Below are 26,954 nucleotides of genomic sequence, written 5' to 3'. Positions count from 1 at the left end.
TCTGAGAGGAAAACCGGGCTCCAGCCTGCTGCGAAGCGCATATCAACATAGAATCTAGCACAAACTTACTTCACCACCTCCACGGGAGGCAAAGTTTGTAAAACTGAATTGTGGGTGTGGTGAGGGGTGTATTTATAGGCATTTTAAGGTTTGGGAAACTTTGCCCCTCCTGGTAGGAATGTATATCCCATACGTCACTAGCTCATGGACTCTTGCTAATTACATGAAAGAAATTTATTTTTGTGCAAGTTTTTTGTCTCACGTAACAGTTAACCAGAGGTCTGTAGTCGTGCTATCCTGATGCATGTTAAATTAAAATGCGCTCAAGCGAACACGTTTACTATCAACCTGTAATACACTCAACTTCCGACACGTACAAGTTGCTGCGATAAACCCCTTTTCACTTGCACGCAACAGTTAGTGCTCCACTCATAATCTTGTCCCTTTTAAGCAAAACTATATCTTTAAAAGGGACATTGTACACTAGATTTTTCTTCGCATACAATTTTTGTAGATTATCCATTTATATAGCTTATCTGGGAGTGTTTTCGGAAAAATGTATTGTTTTGCTTATTTTTAGATGTATACTGATGTCTACAGATTCAAGCTTGCTCCTGTTTGTCTAATGGGTCTTTTCATATGCAGGGAAGGGGGGAGGGTCTGCTCTTCCTGATTTTCCAGCCCCTTTCACTGGGTGTCCCAGCCTAACCTCATCGACAGTGCTAAACTGGGAGCTTCTAAGGACGTTTTTAAAAGGTTTTATACTGGATGTTTTCATCAGTATCTGTGCATATTCTTCTTTATAGTAGTGTCTATTATATACAGTTATATGAAGATTGGTGTATACTGTCACTTTAAGTCTACAGATCTGGAGTAATTGGATGCAATGTGGGAGACTCTTGAGTGAAATTGGAGAGACTGCATAGGTATTCATTACCTTGTTCTCTGTTGCAGGCTGACAGTCCTCCAACCTCACACCGAATGCACGTGGAGGACTTTTTTTGTTCTTCTTCATGAGGTTACTCCAAGGAGCTTTAGAAGACAGCCCATCCTCTGAAAGGAAAATGTGCAATGAGAAGGGCAACAGGAAATTACATACAGTAGGTGCCCAAGTGTGACACATTCACTAGAAGAAGCGTGCAGCTTTAGACTGAGCACATATCCACACATAGTAACTCATATACGGACACAACGTGTAATAAAAAAAAGCGCATATTACACACACACAGCACTAGATTGTTACAAAACTAACATATGGTTTGCGATTATTGCCACAATAGGAAAACTGTCACAGCCTTGTGACTTTTTTGTATACTAATCACATGGAGTTATCTTATCTGTGGTGGGTCACCTTGATTATTTGTACCTTTGCCAGAGCTGTCTTGCTTTGGAGATCGAGGAACGCTCAGTCCTGCCCCCCACAAGATATCAGATCTGAAACCTGTGCTGCGCGATCCTTTTGGGGAAGTATCAGGTTTGGCCGTAGATAAGCTATGAGGAAAAGTACAAACTTAAATTAGGGTGTCAAAGGCTCGAGATTCAGTGTAGGGGTTAAGAGCGCAATTTAACACTGGTAACTTACCTTACTTTGCGATACTCATTAAGTTTCTTGCTAATTAAAGCTTGGCTGGCAAAGTCAGGGTCCTGAAAGAAAAATACCCAGTTATAAAGAAAATATTGGGAATATATAGGCGAGACTAACAATACAAAAAGGAAATTTATGCTTACCTGATAAATTGATTTCTTCTACGATACGACGAGTCCACGGATTTCATCCTTACTTGTGGGATATTATCCTCCTGCTAACAGGAAGTGGCAAAGAGCTCCACAGCAGAGCTATATATAAAGTTCCTCCCTTCCCCTCACCTCCAGTCATTCGACCAAAGGTTATAGGAAGAGAAAGGAAAAGCTAAAAGGTGCAGAGGTGAAATAATAAAAAATAAAATCTGTCTTAAATTGACAGGGATGGCCGTGGACTCGTCGTTTCGTAGAAGAAATCAATTTATCAGGTAAGCATAAATTTCCTTTTCTTCTACAAGATACGACGAGTCCACTGATTTCATCCTTACTTGTGGGATACAATACCAAAGCAACAGGACACGGATGAAAGGGAGGGACAAGACAGAGACCTAAACGGAAGGCACCACTGCTTGAAGAACTTTCCTCCCAAAAACAGCCTCAGAAGAAGCAAAAGTATCAAATTTGTAAAATTTGGAAAAAGTATGAAGGGACAACAAAAATCCTTACAAAAAGCCTTACAAATCTGTTAAACAGAAGCATCGTTTTTAAAAGCCCATGTGGAAGCCACAGCCCTAGTAGAATGAGCCGTAATTCTTTCAGGAGGCTGCTGTCCAGCAGTCTCATATGCCAGGCGGATGATACTCCTCAGCCAAAAAAAAAAGAGAGGTAGCCGTAGCTTTCTGACCCCTACGCTTTCCAGAATAAACAATGAATAATGAAGAAGATTGACGGAAATCCTTAGTTGCCTGCAAGTAGAACTTCAAGGCACAGACCACGTTCAGGTTATGCAACAGACGCTCCTTCTTAGAAGAAGGATTAAGACACAAGGAAGGAACAACAATTTCCTGATTAATATTCTTATTGGAAACAACCTTGGGAAGAAAACCAGGTTTAGTACGTAAAACCACCTTATCAGAATGAAATATGAGATAAGGCGAATCACACTGTAACGCTGAAAGCTCAGAAACTCTTCGAGCAGAAGAAATAGCAACCAAAAACAGAACTTTCCAAGATAACAATTTAATATCTATGGAATGCATAGGTTCAAACGGAACACCTTGAAGAACTCGAAGAACTAAATTTAAACTCCAGGGAGGAGTAATTGGTCTAAATACAGGCTTAATTCTAGATAGAGCCTGACAAAAAGACTGAACATCCGGCACATCTGCCAAACGTTTGTAAAACAAAATTGACAAAGCAGAAATTTGTCCCTTTAAGGAACTTGCTGATAACCCTTTCTCCAATCCTTCTTGGAGAAAAGACAGAATCCTAACTTTACTCCATGAGTAACCCTTGGATTCACACCAATAACGATATTTACGCCATATCTTATGATAGATTTTTCTAGTGACAGGCTTTCTAGCCTGTATCAAAGTACTAATAACCGAATCAGAGAATCCTCGCTTCGATAAAAATCAAGCGTTCAATCTCCACGCAGTCAGCTGCAGAGAAATTAAATTTGGATGTTGGAAAGGGCCTTGAATGAGAAGGTCCTGTCTCAAAGGAAGTTTCCATGGTGGCAGAGAGGACATGTCCACTAGATCCGCATACCAAGTCCTGCGTGGCCACGCAGGCGCTATCAGGATTACTGTAGCTCTCTCCTGTTTGATTCGAGCAATCACGCGTGAAAGGAGAGGAAACAGTGGAAACACATAAGCTAGGCTAAACAACCAAGGCACTGCCAAGGCATCTATCAGTTCGGCCTGAGGATCCCTCGACCTGGATCCGTATCTTGGAAGCTTGGCATTCTGTTGAGATGCCATCAGATCCAATTCTGGTCTGCCCCATCGGAGAATCAATGAAGCAAATACCTCCGGGTGAAGTTCCCACTCCCCCGGATAAAAAGTCTGTCAACTTAGAAAATCTGCTTCCCAGTTCTCTACTCCTGGGATATAGATTGCTGACAGATGACAAGAGTGGGCCTCCGCCCAACGAATTATCTTGGATACTACTCTCATCGCTAAGGAACTCCTTGTTCCCCCTTGATGATTGATATAAGCCACAGTCGTGATGTTGTCCGACTGGAATCTGATTAATTTGGCCGAAGCCAACTGAGGACACGCCTAAAGCGCATTGAATATTGCCCTCAGTTCCAGAATATTGATTGGAAGTAGAGATTCCACCTGAGTCCAAACACCCTGAGCCTTCAGGGAATTCCAGACCGCACCCCAGCCCAGAAGGCTGGCGTCCGTTGTCACTATTAGCCACGTGGGTCTGCGGAAACAAGTCCCCTGGGACAGATGATCCGGCAACAACTTGATCCAGATTTATCTGAGGAGATAAATTCGCAAAGTCCCCATTCCACTGTCCGAGTATGCACAGCTGCAGTGGTCTGAGATGAAAGCGAGCAAATGGAACGATGTCCATTGCCGCAACCATTAATCCAATTACTTCCATACACTGAGCCACTGATGGCCAAGGAATGGACTGAAGTGCTCGGCAAGTATTTAGAATCTTTGATTTTGTGACCTCTGTCAGAAATATTTTCATGGCTACCGAGTCTATCAGAGTTCCCAAGAAAGGAACCCTTGTCTGTGGAATAAGTGAACTTTTCTCTATGTTCACCTTCCAACCGTGAGTTCTCAGGAAAGACAACACTGTGTCCGTGTGAGACTTTGTCAGTTGATATGTTGACGCCTGGATCAGAATATCGTCCAGATAAGGCGCCACTGCTATGCCTTGCGGTCTGAGAACCGGCAAGAGAGACCCTAGAACCTTTGTGAAGATTCTGGGTGCTGTGGCCAACCCGAAGGGAAGAGCCACGAACTGATAATGTTTGTCCAGAAAGGCAAACCTTAGAAACTGATGATGATCCTTTAAGTCCACGGTAGTCATATATTGACCCTCCTGGATCATTGGTAAAATTGTTCGTATAGACTCCATCTTGAATGATGGGACTCTGAGAAACTTGTTTAGACCCTTGAGGTCTAAAATGGGTCGGAAAGTTCCCTCTTTTTTGGGAACCACGAATAGATTTAAATAGAGTAAAACCCCTGTCCCAATTCTGGAACCGGACAAATTACCCCCATGGTAAAAAGGTCTTTTACACAGCGTAAGAACGCCTCTCTCTTTATCTGGTTTGCAGATAATCTTGAAAGATGAAATCTCCCTCTTTGAAGAAAGTTCTTGAATTCCAATTGATACCCGTGGGTCACTATTTCCAGCACCCAGGGGTCTTGAACGAGAGTCTGCCCCCTACTTAATCCAGTCCTGAATCGGGGGCCGCCCCTTCATGCTGTCTTAGTAGCAGCGGCAGGCTTTTTAGATTGTTTACCCTTATTCCAGTTCTGGTTGGGTCTCCAGACTGACTTAGATTGGGCAAAGTTCTCTTCCTACTTTGTGGAAGAAGAGGAAGCGGGGGGTCCTCCTTTAAAGTTCCGAAAGGAACGAAAATTGTTTTGTTTACCCCTCATCTTGACAGACTTATCCTGAGGTAGGGCATGGCCTTTAACTCCTGTAATGTCAGAAATAATCTCCTTCAATTCAGGCCCAAAAAGGGTCTTACCTTTAAAAGGAATAGCCAAAAGCTTAGTTTTTGATGACACATCAGCAGACCAAGATTTGAGCCACAACGCTTTACGTGCTAGAATAGCAAATCCTGCTTTTTTCGCCGCTAATTTAGCAATTTGAAAAGCGGCATCAGTAATAAAAGAATTAGCTAGCTTGAGAGCTTTAATTCTATCCAAAATTTCATCTAACGGGGTCTCAACCTTAAGAGACTCTTCTAGAGCCTCAAACCAAAAAGCTGCTGCAGTAGTTACTGGAACAATGCAAGCCGTAGGATGTAAAAGAAACCCTGATTAATAAATAATTTCTTAAGAAGACCCTCTAATTTTTTATCCATAAGATCTTTGAAAGCACAACTGTCCTCAATGGGTATAGTTGTACGCTTAGCCAGGGTAGATATTGCTCCCTCTACCTTAGGGACCGTTTGCCACGAGTCCCGAATGGCATCTGATATGGGAAACATTTTCTTAAAAGTAGGAGGGGGAGAAAACGGTATACCTGGTCTATCCCATTCCTTTTTTATAATTTCCGAAATCCTCTTAGGAACCGGAAAAACATCAGTGTAATTAGGTACTTCTAGATATTTATCCATTTTACACAATTTCTCTGGTGGTATCACAATAGGGTCACAATCATCCAGAGTCACTAAAACCTCCCGAAGTAATAGGCGGAGGTGTTCAAGCTTAAATTTAAAGGACATAGTGTCCGAATCTGTCTGAGGTAATACATTCCCTGAGTCTGAAATTTCTCCCTCAGACAGCAATTCCCTGACCCCCAACTCAGAACACTGTGAGGGTACATCGGAAATAGCTAATAAAGCATCAGAGGATTCAGTATTTACATTAATACCTGACCTACTGCGTTTTCCCTGTAACACTGGTAATTTAGATAATACCTCTGTAAGGGTAGTTGACATAACTGCAGCCATCTCCTGCAGAGTAAAGGAATTAGACGCACTAGATGTACTTGGCGTCATTTGCGTATGCATTAAAGGTTGTGACACTTGGGGAGAATTGGATGGCATATCCTGATTTTCTTCAAACTGAGAATCATCCTTAAACACACTATCTTTACTTAGAATATGCTCTTTACAATGTAAGGCCCTTTCAGTACAAGAGGTACACAATGTAAGAGGGGGTTCCACAATGGCATCTACACACATAGAACACTGAGTTTCCTCAATGTCAGACATGCTGAACAGACTAATAAGTTGTTTAAACACTTTAATAAATGCTTTAAACCGTTAACAAAAAAACGTGTACTATGCCTTTAAAAAATAAAAAGTGAACAATTTTTTCAAAAGTGCGTATAAACGTTAATTTGACTCCAAAATTAACACTATCCTAAATAAGGCTTACAAAAATTATTGCACCCTAATTATAAAGGGAAGGATAAACTGCTAAACAGTATTTATAGCCATATATAATAAGTCAGCACAAAAATACTCTCTGCACCTCGCCACAGCTCTGCTGTGGCGCCTACCTGCCCCCAGGGTACTTAGAAAGGAGTCGAAAACAATCCGGAAAGGAAGAACTCTGTTTAAACTCCACCAGAGCTAAAGCCTGCTGCCTTCTAGCCAGAATACAGAGCGCGGTTTAGCAAGCTAGCCATGTGGAATGATTACCCCAAATAACATGCAACGGTCAAAATGTTAACCACCGTAAACTTATAAAACCCCAGTGTCTTAATGAAAATTGCAGCACATAGCCCTCATTATAACCTTGCCCAAAGTGTCAACAGAAAAAATAAAAATAAACAGGTTTCAGTAACAACCCTCATGAAAATAGGTCTACTGCTTACCCCTTTCCCTAAAAGGGAATACATATTCAGCAATCTTCTGACATACCAAGTCTCTTCAGAATAAAAGGCTGCACATACCTCAAATGCTGCAGACAGCATGACACGGTCTCCACACTGAAGATGTTTCCTGTATTACCTTCAGATCTGTGGTAATCAACATGGATCTTAGTTACAGCTGCTAAGATCATCAACCTCAGGGCAGAATTCTTCTTCCAAACCCCCCTGAGGGAAACAGTACTCACCAGTACCATTTAAAATAAAAAACTTCTTGATTGAAGAAACTAACACTAACACCTCACTTTACCTCTTCCTAGTATAACACAGGCAAAGAGAATGACTGGAGGTGGAGGGAAGGGAGGAGCTATATATACAGCTCTGCTGTGGTGCTCTTTGCCACTTCCTGTTAGCAGGAGGATAATATCCAACAAGTAAGGATGAAATCCGTGGACTCGTCGTATCTTGTAGAAGAAAAGGTTATTGTTTATAAAGCAGCTCATTGCATTTACCCTATTAATTGAAGCTATTAAAATTGTTTATATAAAGCTTACTTTTATTTTGATATGTTTACGTCTGGAACATTCTATTCTCTTACTCCTTAAACTTTATTTGCCTTTTTTTTTTTTTTTAAATGTCCCCTTTGTCTATAAATTTGTTCAATATTAACTTTTAGTCCTTTTATTTTCTGTACTTTTTAATTATTTTTTTACACACCTCTCCCTCAATCCGGCTGTCCTCTCGGATAACTTTGACCCAGCCCAGCATATCATCACGATCCTCAGCCTGAAAGAGATATTCACAGAAGTCAGGGGTCATCAGCCGGAAGACATGTTTCTTCTTGGTTTCACTGTAAGAGATGTCCACCAGGCTTCCGAGGATGCTGATTGGCTGCTCCTCCTCACCTGGCCCGGGACCATGCAACTCCGGGCGTTCTTTGTGCAGATAGAGTAAGCGTGAGCGTAGCACGGAGAAAACTCGCTTCCACTGACGGAGCCCAGTGCCAACTTTCTGCAAGGACAGAGAGAGAAAGGGATTAGGTGTCTGCCTTGATCCACAAAGAGGCTACACTGACCCTTTAAAAGGGTTTCCAGTTATCTGCAGAAAGACTTTTCCATACTGAACAAACACATGCATCAGCATACAGTAGTACCTGTACATTAAGCAGAACAGAGGGGGGTCTACCAATCAGTTAAAGCAGTGTTTCCCAACCATGGTCCTCAAGTACCCCCAACAGGCCTGGTTTTCATTATAGCTGAACCAGTGCACAGGTGAAGTGATCAGCTGATCAGTAACCATGGTTACTAACCTGCTCTAATCCATCAGCTGATTATTTCAACTGTGCTCTAGTTCAGCTATAATGAAAACCAGGACTGTTGGGGGGACTTGAGGACCACGGTTGGGAAACACTGAGTTAAAGGGACAGTGTACTATACAACTGGCTTCCCCTTAACGCGTTTCCAGTGATTTGTTACACCAACTGCAGAGCAAAAAAAAATATATCAAAAATTGTTTGTTTAGGTTTATTTTTCTTTCACTTTTCAGGTAGAGAATGTTATTAAAAAAAACGACTTTATTTTATCAAATTTTCTTCATTCTCTTGGTATCCTTTGGGAGCCAATGACTAGACATAAATTGTGCAGCCACTAACCACTAGTTAACTTCCACTAGTGCATTTGTGCTCCTGAGCCTACCTAGGTATGCTTTTCAACAAAGGATACTAAAGGAATGAGAGTAATGAGGTAAATAAGAATGTTGTTTAAAATTGTATGCTCTATCTGAAATCACAAAAGAATAAATTGTATTTCACATCCCTTTAAAACTACAAAATGGGCTAAGCTTGCAGGGAGAGTAGAGTTCCTTATCTTTCTCTTCATACACAAAGGTTCCCCTTATCTTAGCTCTGTCTGTATACACAAAAAGAAAATACTTAGGAGGGAGCAATTGAAAATGATCGTTTCTCCCAACCCCAATAGAAGCCAACGCTACTATACTGACGTTTCAACAGGCGAGAAACAGCTATATAATAATATATAAACAAATCAATAATATAGTTTAGTGTGTAAATGGATCCTAGTAAACACATAAAAGGGGATCATTTATTTCAGCACACTGTCCCTTTAATCATAGACACATAGCTACTAATCAACCCCAATACTCAAATATCCCCATACCTTGCCCTTGCTGGTGAGGATCTGCTTATAGAGTAGCCATCCCTCTCGGCGCACATCACTGAACCCCAAATCAGACAACTCAGAGGCTGAGTGACGCTTGGAATGACCATCCTCGGAAGCTGCCAAACTATCCAAGGACTGTAAAAGTGACAAATATGTAACTATTAATATTTATACAAACCCACAGAGTAATGATCAGAATTAATGCAAACAATGAGATAGTGGCTCTGTTACGTAATCAGAAAACAATAAGTATGTTATGTAGTGAAATAATAAGTATAAAGATCAGAGATACTGATGAAGCATGAAACATTGCTAGCATTTGGTGCATGCTAAGGAATAATCCTTGTTTGCTGTAACTCCTTTCTTTGTACAAATAACTTTATGGAGTGAAGCTTAGCTTGTATAGAAAAAACAATCGCCTAGATTACGAGTTTTGCGGTAAGGTGAAAAAGCAGCGTTAACAGGTCCTAAAGCTGCTTTTTTACGCTATTAACCAATAGTTACATTGTAGCTAGCTTAGGGTTTATTTTTATTTTACAGGCAAGTTTGTATTTATTTTAACTAGGTAGAATAGTTACTAAATAGTTATTAACTATTTACTAACTACCTAGCTAAAATAAATACAAATTGACCTGTAAAATAAAACCTAACCTAAGTTACACTAACACCTAACACTACACTACAATTAAATAAATTCCCTACATTAAAAACAATTAAATAAATTAAATTAGCTAATTCACACACAAAAACAAACACTACACAAAATTTACACAAAATAAAAAACAAATTACAAGATCTTTAAACTAATTACACCTAATCTAAGAGCCCTATCAAAATAAAAAAGCCCCCTCAAAATAAAAAAACAAAACAAAAATAAACTACCAATAGCCCTTAAAAGGGCCTTTTGCGGGGCATTGTCCCAAAGAAATCAGCTCTTTTACCTGTAAAAGAAAATACAAACAACCCCCAACAGTAAAACCCACCACCCACACAACCAACCCCCCAAATAAAATCCTAACTAAAACAACCTAAGCTCGTCATTGCCCTGAAAAGGGTATCTGGATGGGCATTGCCCTTAAAAGGGCATTTAGCTCTATTGCTGCCCAAAGCCCTAACCTAAAAATAAAACCCACCCAATACACCCTTAAGAAAGCCTAACACTAACCCCCGAAGATTCACTTACCGGGAGAAGTCTTCATCCAAGCGGCAAGATGTCCTCAACGAAGCCGGCAGAAGTGGTCCTCCAGACGGGCAGAAGTCTTCATCCAGACGGCATCTTCTATCTTCATCCTGCCAACGCGGATCGGCTCCATCTTCAAGACATCCGGCGCGGAGCATCCTCTTCAATAAACGTCTTCTTTGGAATGAATATCTCTTTAAAGGGATAATCTAGTCAGAAATAAACATTTATGATTCAGATAGAGCAGACAATTTTAAACACATTTCTAATTTACTCCTATTATCAATTTTTCTTTGTTCTCTTGGTATCTTTATTTAAAAAAGCTGGAAAGTAATTTTAGGAGCCAGCCCATTTTTGGCTCTGCACCAGGGTAGCGCTTGCTGATACATTTAGCAACCAATCAGCAAGTGCTACCCAGGTGCTGAACGAAAAATTGGCCAGCTTCTAAGCTTAGATTCCTGCTTTTTTTAAATGAAGATACCAAGAGAATGAAGAAAAATGTATAATATGAGTAAATTAGAAATTTGCTTAAAATTGCATGCTCTATCTGAATCACAAACGTTTATTTTTGACTATACTATCCCTTTAAGTGACATCATCCAAGATGGCATCCATTAGATTCCGATTGGCTGATAGAATTCTATCAGCCAATCGGAATTAAGGTAGAAAAAATCTTATTGGCTGATGCAATCAGCCAATAGGATTGAACTTCAATCCTATTGGCTGATCCAATCAGCCAATAGAATTGAGCTTGCATTCTATTGGCTGAGTGGAACAGCCAATAGAATGCAAGCTCAATCCTATTGGCTGATTGCATCAGCCAATAGGATTTTTTCTACCTTAATTCCAATTGGCTGATAGAATTCTATCAGCCAATCGGAATCTAAGGGACGCCATCTTGGATGACATCACTTAAAGAGATATTCATTCTGAAGAAGACATTGAAGAGGATGCTCCGCGCCGGATGTCTTGAAGATGGAGCCGCTCCGCGTCAGAAGGATGAAGATAGAAGATGCCGTCTGGATGAAGACTTCTGCCCGTCTGGAGGACCACTTCAGCCGGCTTCGTTGAGGACATCTTGCCGCTTGGATAAAGACTTCTCCCGGTAAGTGAATCTTCGGGGGTTAGTGTTAGCATTTTTTAAGGGTGTATTGGGTGGGTTTTATTTTTAGGTTAGGGCATTGGGCAGCAATAGAGCTAAATGCCCTTTTAAGGGCAATGCCACCCAAATGCCCTTTTCAGGGCAATGGGGAACTTATTTTTTTTAAGTTAGAATTTTATTTGGGGGGTTGGTTGTGTGGGAGGTGGGTTTTACTGTTGGGGAGGTTGTTTGTATTTTCTTTTACAATAAAAAGAGCTGATTTCTTTGGGGCAATGCCCCGCAAAAGGTCCTTTTAAGGGCTATTGGTAGTTTATTTTAGGCTAGGGTTTTTTTTATTTTGGGGGGCTTTTTTTTAATTTTGATAGGGCTCTTTTATTAGGTGTAATTAGTTTAAAGATCTTGTAGTTTGTTTTTTATTTTGTGTAACTTAGTGGGGTTTTTTTGTGATTTAGCTAATTTAATTTATTTAATTGCATTTAATGTAGGGAATTTATTTAATTGTAGTGTAGTGTTAGGTGTTAGTGTAACTTAGGTTAGGTTTTATTTTACAGGTCAATTTGTATTTATAGTTAATAACTATTTAGTTACTATTCTACCTAGTTAAAATAAATACTAACTTGTCTGTAAAATAAAAATAAACCCTAAGCTAGATACAATGTAACTATTAGTTATATTGTAGCTAGCTTAGGGTTTATTTTACAGGTAAGTATTTAGTTTTAAATAGGAATAATTTAGTTAATGATAGGAATTTTATTTATATTTATTTCAATTATATTTAAGTTAGCGGGTATTAGGGTTAGGGTTAGACTTAGGTTTAGGGGTTAATAAATTGAGAATAGTGGCAGCGATGTTGGGGCGGCAGATTAGGGGTTAATAAATGTAGGTAGGTTGCAGCGACATTGGGGGAGGGAGATTAGGGGTTAATAAATATAATGTAGGTGTCGGCGATGTTGGGGCAGCAGATTAGGGGTTAATAAGTAAAATGTAGGTGGTGGCGATGTTAGGGGCGGCAGATTAGGGGTTAATAAGTATAATGTAGGTGTCGGCGATGTCAGGGGCGGGCAAATTAGGGGTTAATAAGTGTAAGATAAGGGGTGTTTGGACTCGGGGTTCATGTTAGGGTGTTAGGTGTAAACATAAAATGTGTTTCCCCATAGGAATCAATGGGGCTGCGTTACTGAGTTTTACGCTGCTTTTTGGCAGGTGTTAGACTTTTTATCAGACGGCTCTTCCCATTGATGTATATGGGGAAATCGTGCACGAGCACGTACGACCAGCTCACCGCTGACTTAAGCAGCGCTGGTATTGGAGTGCGGTATGGAGCTCAATTTTGCTCTACGCTCACTTCTTTCCTTTTAACGCCGGGTTTGTAAAAACCCATAATACCAGCGCTGCAGGCAAGTGAGCAGTGAGAAAAAACTGCACCTTAGCACCGCACCCCTCATAGCACAAGCCTCGTAATCTACCCGAATGTGATTACTTCACCACTAAATTCTTGATAATTTTGAACAAATGAGTAGTGCCCGATATTTACTAGATTTGTGTATTGGCAGCTTCGTTCACTGTCGAATGTGGAAGAAGGCAGTCTCTTGCGGCTCTTTATTGGAGCCAAAATTATTCTTGTGAAAATGCAAAACCCTAAACCCAGATTTTAGTGTATTTCACTTTCAAAAGAACAATCTCTGTTTCGAAAAGAGCTGCAAGCGGCCGCCTTCTTCCGCATTCGTCCGTGAATGAAACTGCCGAATGCACATATCTTGTAATTATACACAGAGTAGCAATCAGTATGCTTGCTGCACATGCGTACGTGCTCTACAAAACTACTAATAGATGATGCACATGACTTAAAGGGAAATTAAACACTAAATACATTTTATAAGAATAGTATTGAGGTTATTCCCCACCTCCCTCTAATAATGGGTGCCTTAATGTAGCACACTCTCTCCTTCAGATACCTGCTGTGAAATCTAGGTTTTCAAAATGGCGTCACCCATGCATGAAGTGTATTTAGTGTTTAAAGGGCCATGAAAACCCAGCATTTTTCTTTCAAGATAGAACATGCAATTTTAAACAACTTTCCAATTTACTTTGATTAACTAATTTTCTTCATTCTCTTGGTACCCTTTGTTGCAGAAGCAGCAATGCATTACTGAACACATCCTGTAAACCAATAACATGAGGCATATATGTGCAGTCACCAGCAGCTCAGGAGTCTACCTATGTATCCTTTTCAACAAAGGATACCAAGAGTACAAAATAAATTAGATAAAAGAAGCTAAATGGAAAGTTGTTTAAAATCACTATCTATCTATCTATCTATCTATCTATGACTATTCTATCTGATAAATGAAAGAAACAAATTTCATGTTCCTTCAAAGAAACATGCTGTTCTAACAAATATATATTGAATTGCATAGCTATATTCTAGACAAACCCAACCTCTATGCTTACCCCATCAGTAAAGAAACTGCGCAGCATTCTCAGACTTGGCACCCGACCCACTCCCCTCCTAAAATGAAAGAAAAAAAAAATCAGCAGATTCATAAGCATCTTAGACTGGAAGGATCTATAGTTCTCAAAACAAAGTTATTCCTTTCCCTTGCTGAGAATGAACAGAATTAATTGTGAGCACCTCTCTTCAATTATTCCTTACCACTGTAGATGATTCATTCAGCTAATTTCAGTTCAGCTGTCACACTCACCTTGGCAGTCGAGCATCATCACGAAAAGTGTTGAGTCCATCATCACAAGATTTGGAGCGTTCTGTGCTGATAGCAAGGAGGTAAGATGAACGCCTACTTGACTTAATACTACCTGAAGAAAAAGGGATTGTTGTGAGAAAAAACGAAATGTATGCTTACCTGAAAAATGTATTTATTTCCGGATATGGCGAGTCCACGGCTTGAGTAATTACTGTTGGGAATATAACTCCTGGCCAGCAGGCAAAGAGCACCACCGTTAAACTGCTAAGTATCACTCCCTTACCCACAACCCCCAGTCATTCGACCAAAGGGAAATTAAGAAAAAGGAGTAACACAAGGTGTAGAGGTGCCTGAGGTTATATTTAAAAGAACAACTGTCTTAAAATAAAGGGTGGGGCTGTGGACTCAACATATCCGGAAATAAATAAATTTATCAGGTATGCATAAATTTTGTTTTTCTTTCCTAAGATATGGTGAGCCCATGGCTTGAGAAATTACTTTTGGGAACCAATACCCAAGCTAGAGGACACGGATAAATAGGGACAAGACAGGCAGTCCTAAACAGAAGGCACCACCGCTTGAAGTACCTTTCTCCCAAAAGAAGCCTCAGCAAAGGCAAAAATATCAAATTTGGAAAATTTGGAAAAAGTATGTAGAGAAGACCAAGTTGCAGCCTTGCAAACTTTTTCCACAGAAGCTTCATTTTTGAAAGCCCAAGAAGAGGAAACAGCTCTTGTGGAATGAGCCATAATTCTCTCAGGAGGCTGCTGTCCAGCAGTCTCATAACCTAAACGAATTATACTTCGTAACCAAAAAGAAAGAGTAGTAGCAGTAGCTTTCTGACCTTTACGTTTCCCAGAGAAACAGACCAAGAGGGCAGAGAACTGGCAAAAATCCTTAGTCGCCTGTAAATAGAATTTAAGAGCATGTACAACATCCAAATTGTGTAACAAACGTTCTTTGGAAGAAGAAGGATAAGGACACAGAGAGGGAACAACAATTTCCTGATTGATATTTCTATTAGAAACAACCTTAAGAAGGAAACCTAACTTAGTATGAAGAACGCCTTATCGGCATGAAAAATAAGATAAGGGGAATCACACTGCAGAGCTGAGAGTTGCGAGACTCTTCGAGCAGAAGAGATAGCAACAAGAAACAAAACCTTTCAAGATAACAACTTAATGTCTATGGAATGCAAAGGCTCAAACGGAGCCAGCTGTAAACTTTAAGAACAAGGTTAAAGGGACACTGAACTCAAATTTTTTCTTTTGTGATTCAGATAGAGCATGCAATCTTAAGCAACTTTCTAATTCACTCCTATTATAAATTTTCCTTTGTTCTCTTGCTATCTTTATTTGAAAAAGAAGGCATCTAAGCTTTTTTATTAGTTCAGAACTCTAGACAGAACTTTTTTATTTGTGGATGAATTTATCCACCAATCAGCAAGAACAACCCAGGTTGTTCACCAAAAATGGGCCGGCATCTAAACTTACATTCTTGCATTGCAAATAAAGATACCAAGAGAATGAGGAAAATTTGATAATAGGAGTAAATTAGAAAGTTGCTAATAATTTCATGCTCTATCTGAATCACAAAAGAAAAAAATTGGGTTTAGTATCCCTTTAAGGCTCCAAGGAGGAACAACAGACTTAAAGAAAGGCCTGATTTTGAACAAGGCCTGACAAAAAGATTGCACATCTGGCACATTCGCCAAACGTTTATGTAGTAAAAATGATAAAGCAGAAATCTGACCCTTCAGGGTACTGACTGACAATCCCTTTTAAAGGCCTTCCTGAAGAAAAGATAAAATTCTAGGAATTCTAATTCTACTCCAAGAGTAGCCCTTGGATTCACACCAATAAAGATATGTATGCCATATCTTATGGTAAATCTTTCTAGTAACAGGCTTGTGAGACTGAATCATGGTCTCAATGACCGACTAAGAAAAACTATGCTTAGACAGAATTAAGCGTTCAATCTCCAAGGAGTCAGCTTCAGAGAAACAAAATTTGGATGACAGAAGGGACCCTGAATCAGGTGGTCCTTACTCAGAGGTAGTCTCCAAGAAAGGAGAGATGACATATCCACTAGGTCTGCAAATCAGATCCTGAGAGGCCACGCAGGGGCTATTAGAATAACCAACACCCTCTCCTGTTTAAAACAAGCAATGATCCATGGAAGGAGAGCAAACCGAGGAAACAGGTATGCCAACCTGAAAACCCAAGGAACCACCAGAGCATCTATCAGAACGGCCTGTGGATCTCTTGAACTTGAACCATACCTTGGAAGCTTGGCGTTCTGACAGGACGCCATCAGATCTAACTCCGGCACCCCCAATTTGAGGACTAAGCTGGAAAACACCTCCGGATGGAGTTCCCACTCCCCGGGATGAAAAGTCTGTCTGCTCAGAAAATCTGCTTCCCTGTTGTCTTCTCCTGGAATGTGGATTGCAGATAGACAGCTATTGTGGGTCTCTGCTCACTGAAGAATCTGAGTAACCTCCTTCATGGCTAAGCAACTCCGAGTTCCTCCCTGGTGATTGATGTAAGCCACAAAGGTTATGTTGTCTGACTGGAACCTGATAAACTGGGCTGAGGACAACTAAGGCCAAGCCAATAGAGCATTGTAAATCGCCCTCAACTCCAAAGCTTTTAATGAGTTCCAGACTGCTCCCCAGCCCAGCAAACTGGCGTCCGTGCTCATGATCACCCAGGAAGGTCTCCGAAAGCATGTACCCCGAGACAGATGTTCCTGAGAAATCCACCATGGGAGAGAGTCCCTTGATGACTGATCTAACTCTATTCTCTGAAATAGATCCAGATGGTCGCCATTTCATTGTCTAAGCATGCACAACTGGAGAGCTCTCAAATGGAATTGAGCAAAAGGAATGATGTCCATGGAAGCCACCATCAGACCGATTACCTCCATACATTGAGCCCCTGAAGGATAAGCAGTAGCCTGTAGAGAGAGGCAAGAGGAAATTATTTTGTTTTTCCTGACCTCTGTCAGAAAAATCTTTATCAATAGAGAATCTATTATGGTCCCTAAAAACACTACTCTTGTAGCAGGGGAAAGGGAGCTTTTTTCCAGATTCACATTCATCCGTGGGAACGAAGAAAAGACAACAATATCTCTGTGTGAGATTTTGCTTCTTGAAAAGATGGCGCCTGAACCAATATGTCATCCAGGTAGGGCGCCACAGCAATTCCACAAGAATGGATCACTGCCAAAAGAACCCCCAGAACCTTAGAAAAAATTCTGGGAGCCGTGGCTAAACCAAATGGAAAGGCCACAAACTGGAAATGTTTGTCCAGAAAGGCAAATCTCAGGAATCTGTGATGGTCCCTGTGAATAGGAACATGAAGATATGCATCCTTTAGGTCTTTGGTTGTCATTAACTGACCCTCTTGTAATAAAGGAAGAATGGAGCGTATAGTCTCCATCTTGTAGGATGGAACTTTGAGAAACTTGTTAAGACACTTCAAGTCTAGAATGGGACGGAAAGTTCCCTCTTTTTTGGGAACCACCAATAGGTTGGAGTAGAAACCGAGACCCTTTTCCTGCACTGGAACTGGAACTATTACTCCCAGGGAGGAAAGATGTTGTATAATTTCAAGAACGCTTCTCTCTTGATCTGGTCTGCAGATAACCTTGAGAGATGGAATCTGCCTCTGGGAGGAAAAGTCTCGAATTCCAATTCGTAACCCTGTCCACTATGTCCACAGTCCAGTGATCTGGGATATCTCAATCCAGGCTTGAGAGAACTTAGAAAGTCTGCCCCCCACCTGATCCGATCCTGGATCGGGGGGCAAACCCTTTAGGCTGATTTAGAATCAGCTGCAGGTTTCTTTTATTGTTTCCTCTTGTTCCAAGACTGAATGGGTTTCCAAGAAGACTTGTATTGTTCCTGCTTGAAAGAAGAAGGGGAAGGCTTTCCTCTGAAGTTACGAAAGGAACGAAAATTACTCTGACGTCCTTAAGGCCTATTCTTCTTATCTTGAGGTAGAAAAGACCCTTTTCCAACTGTAATATCAGAGATAATTTCTGTCAAACCGGGTCCAAACAAGGTTTTGCCCTTGTAAGGAATCGCCAGAAGCTTGACTTTAGAGAAAATGTCCGCAGACCAGGATTTCAACCATAACACCCTGCAGGCTAGGACAGTGAAACTAGAAGTTTTAGCTCTTAGTCTAACAACCTGTAAAATGGCATCTGCAATAAAGGAATTGGCCAATTTAAGAGCTTTAATCCTATCTTTTTTTTTTTTTTTTTTTCTTTTTTCTTTTTATTGAAGACAAAGAAAAAGCAATAAGGTTACATGCATATTATCACAAAGCCATGTAGACATGAGAATATACAGGGATGTAAAATTATACATAAGCTAAATCTGTAGGAATGTTTATAATACACAAACTTGCCAGTGAAATATATTCAAAATTCTCAAAGTAAGTCAAGTATAAACAATAGTTATGGCATATATTTCACAATATGTAAATAGCAAATGGTCATCATGTGTCTTCCATTTTTTTTTTTTTTTTTTTTTTTTAAATAACACTACAAAACAAGTTTTTGTAATATATAAGTAGTGTGGTGAAATTGAACATACTAAACCTAAAACTTGTAACTCAATTTGTAAGTGAAGCTTAACAGTTTCGCTTGACAAGGTAATAGAAATTTTATAGTAAAGTGACAAGCTACACATAGAAACATAGAAAATAGATGGGATAGATTGCGGTACTGGTTAGAAAGACCGCATAGGTAGGCCTCCTTACCTAGGAGGAACATTATAAGATGGGGGGGGAGGAGGTGGTCATTGGAATGTGAATTGAAATTTAGACTGAAAACCATGGCTAGAGGATAATTGTTAATAGTAAAGATTAACAAAGGAGTAGCTGGGTGATTGAATAAGGTGTGTATGATAGAATATGCTTCACATTATTATAATATCTGGTAAGAGACTAGTAGTCAAAGGAAGCGTACAAAATATAGGGCATCCATTAGATAGGAAAGCTGCATAGTTGTCCCTCTTAGTATAGAGGGTGCATTATATTATAGCGGGGGGGGGGGGGAGGGGGTATTTTGTTAAATAGGAGATATATTAAGGAGGGGGAGGAGGGGGGGGGGAGGTGGTAAATTGAGTATGTTGGGCCAAATATTTAAGTAAAGCGCCATATTACATAAAAGGGAATAACAATGGTGCAGGACCTGCCTGCTCTAACAACTGTGTAAGGGAAACTGTGTATATGACTTCTAGGCCTTTTTATTGAATTGTTTACATCATTTAGGCAAGGGCTATATGTAAGTTGGAGCGCTAAACAAATGGGCCAAAGGTAATAGACTTAGTAGGGCACGGGGTATGGTTGCAATTGTGGGAATCATGTAAAGGTGATATATTTAGAGTGGATCATGTTCTGGAACAGAAAAAATTGGGACATTTACATAGATTGTATGCTAGGGCACAAATAGACTATAGTAGTTAGGATGGGACCAGCTTAAAGTGCAATACATATAGCTATGCATAATTGTCCCCAGAGCAACGTGGAATCTAAAGTTGAGGTTGAGGCAGAATGAACTGCAAGGTGGAGCATACCAAATGTTAGGATGCAGCCTCGGCCGCTGGCTACGTCTGTACTGTATAGAAATAAATAAACCCAATATATATCTGCACTAATGTAGTGTGTAGACTTTATAAGTATTCTATATGTCCCCATTCACAATTCTGCCAGATTAGGAAGTATATACAACAGCAGGACCCATCTAATGAAACATATAGCATCTCTGAACACTTCAGTACAGTAACAACAGGAGGGATGCATTGAGAAAACACACATTGCATACATATGTCATATTAAAAACAAACATAACTCTATAAGCAGCGATTGTGATATAACGTGTGCAGCACACAGAGCCTTCACATAGACCTAACGTGCAAGACATAGCTTAAGCTGTCATATGATACCCTGGGCATTGTGGCACCACAACAAGTAGAAATGTATTTGTATGATAAACTATAGCAGGCCATAGCTCCATAGTGAACACAATAAATAGCAGGTCAATATACACATGTGAATCTATAGCGGTATTCCATTATGACATCCTAATATATCAAGCGAATGACACAGGACACTGAAATAATTATGGAGGACTTGATGACCTAAGGCAGCGATGCATGTCAAAATGGTTATATGATGGTGTTAACTATATCAAGGTGAGGAACACAGACACCATGCAACCTTGTAGTAATCAGTAGTAGCATCGCTGCCCTTCAAGATCATGGTCAGTTTTTTGTTAGGCAATGTGATCTAAGTCGTTAGCCATGAGTCCCATGCGTAAGTAAAGATCACCTCCAGCTCACTGCGAGAGTCTCCGCGACCCGGGCCCACACAGGTTTTCAATCACCGAAAGGGGGCAACAACTGCCGCTTGCGTTCCAACTTGAGATTATCATCAATTGCATATCATAGTGTGAGAAACAGTTAGCATGGGTGACCCAAATAGACAAGCAGTGCTTTTCAAGGGAGTGATGGTTCTAAATCAGCCTAGCCAGTTCCTCTGTTTGAGAAGCAGTCCCATCCTCATATGGCTTCAGAATACACGGATACTGTTATTATCATAGTGAACAATTTAACTAATAGATGTGATAACAACAAAGTTTAACGTGGCAACCGAGCACAACGGCATAAGGTGTAGAAACAGTTTAGAAAATAACATGTCCTTGTTCAGATATGGTAACCTCAGGGGATCACCAAGCAGGAACTATTTAGCCCATTCCTAATCTTACGAGCCCATTGATGATTGGATTTGGTTTGCCAGACAGCCCTCTCCTAAAATGTTCAGTCACCCGGAGAGGCTCAAAAGGCAAGCATAACAGAATAAGTGGGTGAAAGCGTTTTGCGTTACTACCGATGCGTTTGGGTTCTCCCGATGTTTTCCCCCGGGTACTTGGAGAGATTACCTGCATGTCCATCTGTGGCTCAGGTTCTGCTGCCATTCTCGGGCTGCCACCAAAGGGAAGGGATGTTCCTGGTGCGAGATGGGAGTGCGATTCCTGCCGGTCCCTTGATCTCCAGCCCTCCGCTGGACTCTGTTGAGTTGGCTTGACGCCCTGCTGTGTGACTTCTGCCGCGGCGTCCAACTTGTCAGCAGCTATGTCAGGTGCGTGCTCTCCCTCCTGATGCATTCCATAGTGCTGTATGAATTGCCTAGTGGGCATAGCATTACGAGTTTGCGCTGCATATATCCTTGTCAGAAGCCCTTCCAATAATCGAAAGGAGGCCTCTATGCAGTCAGAAGCTGTTGCCTCCCAATCCTCTACAGCCGCCATTCCTGTGGCAAGGCCGCGTGGCAGATGCAAAGGGAGCCTAAATATGATGTTTAGTCGTTCTAACCCAGTTAGCCTGGTATCTTATGTAAAAAGCATGCACAGATAGTCAATGGAGTAAAGAAAGTATGTCTCAAAACATATTTTTATCCTTATTTTCTAAAGTGAGAGCCGGAGCTCCTGTGATGTGCGACCAGTTTCTTGGATAGTTGCTTTAATCCTATCTTAAATTTCATACAAGGAAGTCTCTACTTAAAGAGAATCAGAAAAGGCGTTGAAACCAATAAGATGCCGCACTAGTCACGGTTGCAATACACACTGCAGGTTGCCATTGGAGACCTTAATAAACATAAATCTTTTTCAAATAAGCCTCCAGCTTCTTGTCCATCGGATCCTTAAAAGAGCAGCTATCCTCAATAGGAATAGTGGTTCTCTTAGCCATAGTGGAAATGGCCCCTTCAACTTTGGGTACAGTATACCAAGGGTCTTTAATGGAGTCCTCGACAGGAAAGATTTTCTTAAAAATGGGAGACGGGGAAAAAAGACACCCCTGGTTTCTCCCATTCCTGTGAGATAATCTCCCTAGCATGGTCCGGCACAGGAAAAACCTCAGAAGTGGAAGGTTCATCAAAGAAACTATTACGTTTACTAGATTTCTTAGGAGTGACAACGACAGGGGTATCGGAGTCAACAATATACAAAGGTATTCAATCTTAAATATGAAGGATACCACCTCAGTTTTAGAAGAAGGAATTATACTGTCCGAATCTGAGATTTCACCCTCAGAAAGTCCTGATGTATCTTCCTCATCAGACTTATGAGAAAGGGCAACTTGGGAAGCAGAACTGAGGACAGGTACCTTACTTTCTGAATTTCTAGATTTCCTCTTGCGTTTTCCCTGTAATCTAGGAATGGCAGCTAATGCCGCAGGTACCACTGAAGATACCTGGGCAGAATTTCTGCTTTTAAATAAACTCCACTAGGAGTTATAGAGGAACCACAGGGCACTGCATGTGACGCCATTGAGGCTTGGGACGTAGCAGGAGAAAGCTGAGGTATTGTTTTAACAGCATCATCCTGAGAGACATTAGGCTGAAAAAAGTTTACCTTTATTTTGCAAGGTTTTCTTGACACATGAAGAACAAAATTGCATAGGAGCTGCAATTTGTGCATTTAAACATAATAAGCATGAATTCATGAGAGCAGACTCTTGCTCCATATCAGACATGTTGTGAACCAAAATTATGTGAGAAAAGTTAAGAAAAAACATTTAATAAACATCAAATAAACTTCTAAAATACCCCTCAGGCAACCCCACACCTCAATTACTGAGAAGCCTTACGGCTACCAATTAATACAGGATCACCCAGAAATCCTCAGAAACGTTATGAAGTAAAGCCGGTCATGTGACCGCAACTGCCGAGCTCAAATTACTGCTGCGACACAGAGAGGCACTACTTTCCTGATACACTGAGTTCCAGAAATAACCGTTTTTTTTCAAACCTGACAGTTTAAAATGTTGAATCATTTTATTTTAAAGCAAAGGGGAAATGAATAAGCTGCTGAAATAGAAAATTCAGCCTTGCTTTCAGTTTAAACTTGTATTGTTTTATCAAGTAAATACTGTATGTGTCAGAAAATAAAGTCTAATAAAAACATTTACCCTTTCTTTTTAAAAGAGTTTAAATGTTAGTCTCACACATGCCATAGTGCCTGCTTCATGCCCCAGTGTAAACCATACAACAGGGTTATCTATGTCCCAATAAAAAAGCAGTTTCTTTTAATTTGTTAAGTGCATGGTCTCCCCAACTGGAAGAAAAAGCACTTACCTGCTCCGCTGTCCAGCATGTAGACAGTTACAAGGTATGAAAGGACACAGTTCCTCACAGAGACCTTTGAAAAAGAAAGAACAGAATAGCCAACTCTGACTTTCCTAACTAGGGCAGCAATTGTTAGGAAAACGCAGTAAGTACCGCTTTACAAGTTCCTAACTGCTTTAAAGCCACCACTACCGACTGCAAGGAATGAAGTGGAATACAGCTATAACCCAAAACTTGCTTGTAGATTAAATCAAAAAATTTCTTCAGACACCTAAACTTCACCTCCACCATGCACCGAAGGCAAAGAGAATGACTGGGGGTTGTGCGTAAGGGAGTGATACTTAGCAGCTTAACTTTGGTGCTCTTTGCCTCCTCCTGCTGGCAAGGAGTGATATTCCCAACAGTAATTGCTCAAGCCGTGGACTCACCATATCTTAGGAAAGAAAAGGGACAGAACACAGAAACAATACAAGTGACAGAACGGAAAGAATAAAGAGTGATAAAAGTATTGAGGAGGAGAAAAGTGTGATGGTAAAAAGAAATAATAACATTCAGATTGTGAAGATTTCTATTACTTACTGCAGTCTTGAGAGTAATGGCGGCTGATGGAAAAACTGAATGTTGGAGAAGAGGGACTTGCAGAGATAACAGGTGCAGAATTTATGGCACTTGACACAACACAGGAGGCAGGGACATGTTTGGCTCGTAGGTCAATACTAGGACTCGTTGGCTCATCTGCACAGAGAAATTGTTTAGCAAGAAACAAGGAGGGTATTGCAGATGTGTGGGGGAGGCTGTCTCTGTATGTGGTGTGTTTATGGGTGAGGCTTTTTATACTGGTGTATGTATTGCAAAGGCACACAACACTTACCTTGTGTGTAGGGGGCAGGCTGGCACCATCATTGTGTGTCAAACTAAGGGTATAGGGGAGGCTGGCACTGTCACTGTTTGTAGAGTATATACATGTTATGATTTGGTATAAAAGTTGTGTTAGTGATTGCATTAAGTTAAAAAGTTGTGTTAGTGATTGTTGTGTTAATGCTGACACTGCCCATGTCTCACATACATGTGAGGTGACTACATGCCATGGGATGCTATAGTTTTGAGAGTTGCAAGCTTGTATATCATTTTGCAGGTTAGTAGAGTATATTAAATTGAGAACTCACCTATAAAGGGGATTGATGCCAGGGGTTCTTCAGCAGGGGGTAATGGTGGTACCCTCTGCAATGGTCGCTCCCTGGGTGCATCCTCATTGGTTGAAGGGGGAGGTAGGGGCTGGGAATCCTGCCCCTCCTCCTGGAAGACTAGATTGGCTTGCCTTGATGGTGGGGCAGCCCTACGACCTGTGGGAGGCTTTTGTCTCAGAATCACCTCCTCCCGCCTCTCCTCCGTTATGCAGCTCTCATCTGTGGAGCTGACACTTGCAGCTGGCTGCCGCCTCTCTGGAGGAGATGGAGGTGAGCCAGGATACTGTGCTGTCCTAAAAGTGGGAAGGCCACTGAAAGCGGTTTCCCTGAAGGAGAAGGCATGAAGGTGTTCAGTCCGACGCTGAAAAGAAGGGCTGTAACTACGGTACCCAATGTATCCTGAGTCTGAAACATTAGAGGTTTGTGGTTGGGTTTTTGTAGCTTCCCGCAGGCCTGGTGTTACAGGTTGGCTCGGTGGCCCACGGGAAAATGCTAGAGCAGTTCGAGAGGTCCTTTCTGGGGACCAAATAGAGCGTTCATAAGGAGGTGAGATAAGTCCACTTATATCCAACTTCTCAATCGACCTGTCATATCGAGCAAGGAAATTGTCTGACTGAGCTCGATGACCCCAGGACTCATTAACAGGGGGATGGTGAAGGGTGTCCTGGGAAGCGCTATGAGGCCAGTTCCTAGAAGGAATAGCTTCTCCCAACCTATCCTGAGAGGCACTGCGTCTTCTGGGGGGTATATCAGATCTCTCTCTGCGAGGGGTCTGCTGTGACATCCAACTGCACAGAGCTTGGTGCCTCTCCCAAGGACTCACCCAGCGGGGACTGCCGAGTCGTTCCCAAGGGTCTGGAGAAGCTCTACAAGGTGGGTCAGGAAGTGGCCGAGATGCCCAGCCATGACTTGGAATGTTTGGAGGTCCTGGACCACGGAATCTGTCTGAAGAAGCTGGTCCTCCCAGGAAAGGTCTGGGAGGAGGGAGAGGGGTGGGACCAGGTCGACTGTAATTGTCATGGCGGGCATATCTGCTTCTTGGAACCTCTCCTTTAGGCGGGCTTCTCATTGAGAGGGCATCTTCGGAACCAAGACGATGGTACATGGAGCCTGTGGGGTATTCAGGTACCGATTCTGCTTGGTGACCTCTGCCTGGGTAGAAAACAGGTGGCGGCTCAGGGATGCTGTGTGCTCCTCCACGATATGGCTCATTTCCCTTCAAATATGCATCATGAGAGTATGCCTGGGAAAGTAAATAAGAAATAATCATGGAAATGACAAAGGGTGGGAGAGGCTATTGGGTTTATATTGTGTGTGTTTATGTGAGTGAGTATATATATATATATATATATATATATTTATTGGGTGTTTGGATCAGCAATTTCATTTTGATCTATCAAATAACTAAAGGACACAATAATATGTCAGTAGTGAAATGAGGTTTATTGGATTAACAGAAAATGTGCAATATGCATCAAAACGAAATTAGACAGATGTATAAATTTGGGCACCCTTGTCATTTTGTTGATTGGAATACCTGTAACTACCTAGAACTGATTAATTGGAACACACAATTGGTCTGGTGAGCCCATTAAGCATTGAACATGAGAAAAGGTATTTAAGGTGGCCAATTGCCAGTTGTTGTTCTCTTTGACTCTCCTCTGAAGAGTAGCAACATGGGGGCCTCAAAACAACCCTCAAATGAGCTGAAAACAAAGATTTTCAACATTATGGTTTAGGGGCTACAAAAAGCCATCACAGATATTTAAGCTGTCAGTGTCCACTGTGAGGATCATAGTGAGGAAATGGAAGACCACAGGCACAGCTCTCGTTAAGGCCAGGAGTGGCAGGCCAATTAAAAAATTGGAGAGGCAAAGGATGGCGAGAAAGGTCAAAAACAGCCCACAGACCACATCCAAAGACCTACAACATCATCTTGCTGCAGATGGTGTCACTGTGCATCGCTCAACAATTCAGCGCACTTTGCACAAGGAGAAGCTGTATGAGTGATGCGGAAGAAGCCTTTTCTGCACACATGCCACAAACAGAGTCGCTTGAGGTATGCAAACGCATATTTGGACAAGCCAGCTTCATTTTGGAAGAAGGTGCTGTGGACTGATGAAATAAAGATTGAGTTATTTGGTCATAACAAGGGGCGTTATGCATGGCGGCAAAAGAACACAGCGTTCCAAGACAAACTACCCACAGTAAAAATTTGGTGGATGTTCCATCATGCTGTGGGGCTGTGGAGCCAGTGCTGGTACTGGGAATCTTGTTAAAGTTGAGGGTTGCATTAATTCCACTCAATATCAGCAGATACTTGAGAATAATTTTGAGGAATCAGTCACAAAGTTTAAGTTACACCGGAGCTGGAAATTTCAACAAGACAACGACTCAAAATCTACTCTAGCATTTATGCAGAGGAACA

The 26,954-nt window shown here is 41.2% G+C and overlaps 1 protein-coding gene across 2 annotated transcripts in view; it reads right to left on the bottom strand.

Annotated features, from left to right (window-relative positions):
- ARHGAP23 (Rho GTPase activating protein 23) overlaps positions 1–26,954 on the bottom strand; it is a 289,496-nt gene that overhangs the window by 128,734 nt on the left and 133,808 nt on the right. For both annotated transcript variants that reach the window (XM_053697729.1, XM_053697720.1), the window contains exons 7-15: positions 24,506–25,769; positions 23,919–24,074; positions 14,203–14,314; positions 13,952–14,009; positions 9,216–9,353; positions 7,759–8,052; positions 1,583–1,644; positions 1,367–1,491; positions 938–1,053 (exon numbers count right to left, since the gene is read on the bottom strand). In XM_053697729.1, coding sequence (XP_053553704.1) covers positions 938–1,053; positions 1,367–1,491; positions 1,583–1,644; positions 7,759–8,052; positions 9,216–9,353; positions 13,952–14,009; positions 14,203–14,314; positions 23,919–24,074; positions 24,506–25,769 — 2,325 coding nt within the window. The remainder of the gene's footprint in view (positions 1–937; positions 1,054–1,366; positions 1,492–1,582; positions 1,645–7,758; positions 8,053–9,215; positions 9,354–13,951; positions 14,010–14,202; positions 14,315–23,918; positions 24,075–24,505; positions 25,770–26,954) is intronic.

The sequence above is a fragment of the Bombina bombina genome, chromosome 1, assembly GCF_027579735.1.
Source record: "Bombina bombina isolate aBomBom1 chromosome 1, aBomBom1.pri, whole genome shotgun sequence".
NCBI lineage: Eukaryota > Metazoa > Chordata > Amphibia > Anura > Bombinatoridae > Bombina > Bombina bombina.
The sequence above is the reverse complement of the archived record's forward strand: the minus strand, read 5'-3'. Positions and strand labels throughout refer to the sequence as shown.